This window comes from Drosophila nasuta, chromosome 3 (genome assembly GCF_023558535.2).
Source record: "Drosophila nasuta strain 15112-1781.00 chromosome 3, ASM2355853v1, whole genome shotgun sequence".
NCBI classification, from domain to species: Eukaryota; Metazoa; Arthropoda; class Insecta; order Diptera; family Drosophilidae; genus Drosophila; species Drosophila nasuta.
Genome location: NC_083457.1, coordinates 24,625,256 through 24,630,379, shown reverse-complemented (window position 1 = coordinate 24,630,379; position 5,124 = coordinate 24,625,256). Strand labels below are relative to the sequence as shown.

The 5,124-nt window shown below is 36.1% G+C and overlaps 1 protein-coding gene across 1 annotated transcript; it reads left to right on the top strand.

Annotated features, from left to right (window-relative positions):
• Positions 1 to 2,592: 2,592 nt before the first annotated feature.
• Positions 2,593 to 3,458, top strand: LOC132793140 (uncharacterized). Its single transcript, XM_060802826.1, has 3 exons — positions 2,593 to 2,612; positions 2,812 to 2,967; positions 3,039 to 3,458. The coding sequence occupies exons 2-3, from the start codon at positions 2,835 to 2,837 to the stop codon at positions 3,401 to 3,403; spliced, it is 498 nt and encodes a 165-aa protein (XP_060658809.1). The 5' UTR covers positions 2,593 to 2,612; positions 2,812 to 2,834; the 3' UTR covers positions 3,404 to 3,458.
• Positions 3,459 to 5,124: the final 1,666 nt, after the last annotated feature.

The window sequence follows — 5,124 nt, the reverse complement described above, 5'->3', positions numbered from 1 at the left end:
TTAGTTGCCGACAATCTGGCATATTATGCCGTCTATGGTATATTTTGAATGTTGTACTATATCAATATAACAAAAATACCATTTGGTATTTTTTTTAATATTAGTACATACATATGTATTAATTATTGTTATATTTTCGCGAATTGCGTTTATTTCATTTATATTACCTCAATTGAAGAGGGAATTTCGGGAATTGTATGACATGTATGACATACACGTCATGTATGACATACACGTCACGTATGTCATACACGTCACGTATGTCATACACGTCATGTATGTCATACACGTCATGTATATCATACATGTCATGTATGTCATACACGTCATGTATGTCATACATGTCATGTATGTCATACACGTCACGTATGTCATACATGTGATGTATGTCATACACGTCATACATGTTATACACGTCATGTATGTCATACACGTCATGTATGTCATACACGTCACATATGTCATACATGTGATGTATGTCATTTATGTCATACACGTCATGTATGTCATACATGTCATGTATGTCATACACGTCATACATGTTATACACGTCATGTATGTCATTTATGTCATACATGTCATGTATGTCATACACGTCATGTATGTCATACACGTCATACACGTAATGTATGTCATACACGTCATGAATGTCATACACGTCATACATGTCATACACGTCATACATGTCATACACGTCATGTATGTCATACACCTCATGTATGTCATACACGTCATGTATGTCATACACGTCATGTATGTCATACACGTTTATATTATTTATATTACGTAATATTATGTTTGGTATCGATAAACGATTAATCAAACACACGACAAAAGTGTACCGATGAACTTAAATCTTTGTATGGCGATGAAGCGCCATCCTATAGCCTAAGACTCCCGTGAATTAAGATTCATACTCATATACGTTTGAGTATCTTCTTTAAAATTTTCATTTTCATATACTCGTACAATATTTGTAGTCTTTTCTTTTCTATATTAGTAGAGCAATTTATAAGCAGTCTAATAAATGAACTTACGTATTTTGATTTATTTCTAAATTATTTTATATAGAACGTTTTTATTTTAGTTTCTGAAATATGCATTTTAGGGTGCAGTTGTTTATATATTTATTCTTTTCTTAGAAAATCACGGTATTATAAACAAAAAATTTAGGTTGTTTATTAGCTGTCGTTGAATAAGTGAACACATATTACAGGATATCTACTTGATCAATCAGTATTCAGAGTTCTTTAATTATTTTCGTAGTTATTTTTCTTACATTTGGAGTTATTTGCTTAGCCTGTTTACCTTCAATTACGATGTGTCACGCATAATTCAAGAGCCGCAAAAGGAAATGATCGCTTGACACATTTTCTTCTCCTTGCAAACGAATTTCCGAATGATGAAGGAAAATCCAAAAACGATCGCGATGTCAGCTGGTTCGAAGTGCCGGCTGACGTTGGGGGTGTGTGCCGCAAATATTTCCAGTTCTAAATATAGCGCGAGGCATTAGAAAATGGTAAGGGGAAGCATACGCAGCTAATCAAATGTTATCATAAGTGCCAGATAGGGAGACTGTATATACATAGGATATATTCTTTATATATAGACTGTGCACAATCTAGACTAAACGATTTATGGCCAAGGGGAATAGTCGTGTATGTTGCATGCTGCATGTTGCAGGCTTCCCTCGGCTAAGCTGTCAGACAGTCATTAAAAACAATACGAAAATATACAGAAAAAGTGAATTTTATGAGCTGGCTCTCTGCATATAATCCTAGCCCTATTTTTTTATTGGCACTTTCCCGAACTATAAATCAATAAACAGATGTGTCATAAAAGTTTTCAGCGTTCCTTGAAATACCAAAAAAATATGTATAGGGGGAGTTGGGAGAAGTTGGGGACTATCCAGAGTTGCCAAGTCTAGTTGGAGTAATTTGTTAGTTCACCGTAAATCGGAATCTGGCATCGTCTGACGTGTTGGGAGCAGTGCTGCCAGTTTAGATTTTAGTTACTAGATTTGTGTTTTTTATTATTTGTATATAAACAGGTATGGACTACATAGACTTGAAAAATGTTGCCATAATTCTGTATTTCCCTATTAGTAATTACTAAAAATTACCGGAAATGAAGAGTAGATATTAATGAATCAGAAGAATTGGACGCTATTCTAAGCATTTTGTATGAGGTGTTAACAAAATAAGATACGAAATCCCGTTTATTTTAATGTATATATTTTATATTTAGCAATTATTGTGCAATTGTTTTTTTTTCTTAATAATTTCTTTTTAAATCTAGCAACTTTTATTTGCATAAAAAAAATTGGCAGCGCCAACGTCATTGATCGACAGCAAAGGGCAACAACAACAACACAGCGAGAGCGAGAACGAAAACCAAGAATGAAAACAAACAGAGAAATAATAGCGAAATAGCAAAAAAAAAAGTTAGACAAACGAAGCGAAAATACACTGACAAACAAAAAAGTCACTGAGACTAATACTATGTAAAGAATTTAGTTGGGTGGTATTCATATTGTCAAACAAATTTAAAGTTTCTCTTTACATGTGCAGCGCGTCGCCAAACACATTACATATTCACACTATCCTTTGCAAGTAAGCATAGACAAAAAAAAAAAGAACAACAACACTGCCCAAGTTTATTATTTTCGCCATCTTTGTGGAGAGAGGCTTCACAGAGAGATAGTGTATGACGCCGGCGTCGCTCTCTTGTTAAGTTCTTATTCTCCGGTTTGGACAGAGTGCATTGTTGGTGTTTTTGTCGTTTCGTTTGCATTTGCGTTTGCGTTTTCAGTTTTCTGATAAAGGCGCAGTGAAATGGATGCTAACGCACTGATCACCGAAGTAAAGCAGCGTCCCGCTCTCTGGGATGCCAGCCATCCGGGGCACGGTAAACGAGAGGAGATGAGAATTCAATGGCTCGGCGTGGCCGCGGCAATGGAAGCCAATGGTAAGTGATCCCCAATAAAATATAAACAATCAAATCAACTGCAACTCTTTCGTTTTCTTTCTTTTGCACAGTGGAACTGTGTCGCAGCAAATGGCAAAGCCTGCGAAGCAGGTGGCAGAGCCGTGCCAATAGTTCTTCGCGACCTCAGTGGCAGTATGCCGAAGCCATGAGTTTCCTGGGCGGGCATCGGGCAGATGAGGTCCCAGACGCTGAGGAGAATTTGGAGCCGGAGCAGGAGCATGAGCGCGACGCTGACGTAGATTTCATGATGAGCTTTGTGCCAAAAATGAAGAAATTGGGCAGCGTGCAAAATGCGAACTTTCGCGTGATGGTTAGCGAAGCATGGTTGCGAAACCTGCAACAGCCGCCCATGCCACAATCGCAACAAGCGAAAAGGGAGCAGGAAACAAACCCCGTCTCCAGCTCTAATATGTAAAATTGTAATAATAGTAATAGTAATAGTAATAATAATAAATTGTTATTTTTGCTGAGATTTTTTCGTTTTATTGATACATTTGTTTTCAGCTTTTTATTGGATTTTGTTATAATTTTTTAGGTTTTTTCTCCATTCTTCCCGTTAAAAACAGTTTTTTTTGCTGGTCAAAAGGTCGCGATACTCAAATCTCTACACACACTCGCTGTATGAGTCGACAGAGTAAACAAAAGTCTCCGTAGTATACGTTGATAGTGTTGCTATTTATACGTAGCAGAGCATTATCATGATCGAAACAGAAACACATACAAAATATATCTCGGAAAAACGTAAAACTTTCCATTTGTCTTGAGTTATCACTGTCACTGTCAAACTAAGAAGACAACTTATGTGGTAGAAGTCTTATGAAATATGTTACATAAGACCAGAAGTTAATTGTGGAACAATTATTATAAAAAGTCTCGCTTTATGTTGATAAAAACAAAAAAAAAAATAACTAAAAAGGGCAATTTGCGCTCCAGCTATCGACGCATCCAAAAACGGCAAACGTCCTTAACAACAATTGCCGAAGCCATGGGGCTTTCTTGCCAATTGTTGGCATTATAAAGAAGACCACGAAGATGGTGCTAAGGATGGGGATGTGGGCGATACAGACTACAATTTTGATGTTAGCCTAGCGCCCAAAATGAAGGAAATGACGGCACTTGAAAAAGCTTGCTTCCGCGAGCGAAGCTTTGGTGCAGACGATGCAGCAGCCGCCAATGCAACTGCAACAAGCGGAACAGGAGCCATAGCAAATCTTGTTGAATCAACAACAGATAGCGTTGGAGCAGGTCGTACAAGTCGACTCCAGCTCCAACTTCTGCCATCAGATACGGGGATCAAAGGAAAGACCTACTAAAACCACTTGAGAATTACAAGCTAAATATATGAAAAAATGTTGCATAATTTTCAAACTACATTTTCTATGCAAACTTACCCAAATAATAACCCAATAAATGCGCAATGGGCATGCTTACGACTGTACAGTGGTGTGAGTTTTATTGAACACTGGACAATACAAAGATTCTTATGTATTTACTTCGTATTAATTGTATGTGTAATGTACATTTACATTTTATTGAAACTGTCCAGTTTTACGTTAGTTTGAAGATATGTATTTACTATGGATGCTTATTAAAAATGGAAAGATTGAATCAATAATAAAATATGATTATACAAAAAAAAAGCTCTTATTTAAAGTGTTTTGATGCTTATTAAAAATGGAAAGATTAAAAAAAAATATCATAATAAAATATAGTTATTAAAAATAAAGACTACAAATAAATTAAACTATGTAATTAACAACCATTTTGATATTTTAAAAATCAGATTGAGTTCTTAGTTTCGAAAGATGACAATTTTGTACTGGGGATATAATCAGATCTCTTCTTTGCAGCTTTTGAGCCTAGTTTAAAAGTTATTTAAAATTATTTAAACATTAAAATCAACAAAAATTCTTGAGGGTAATTAATGTGTCCGAAGCATAGCTCGCAAATAACTGTCGATCGTTTTTCTTCTTGTGCTCTCGTTGCGAGCACAACCGAAAAAGTTCATACTCTCTCGCTCTCGCTCTGAGCAAGAGTCTTTGGCTGTCTTCTTTTCTGTTTTCTGTTGAGCGCTTTTCGTTGATCTCTTTGTATTTCGCTCCTTCAATGAGCAGTGCGTAAAGAGCGGTGCGAGAA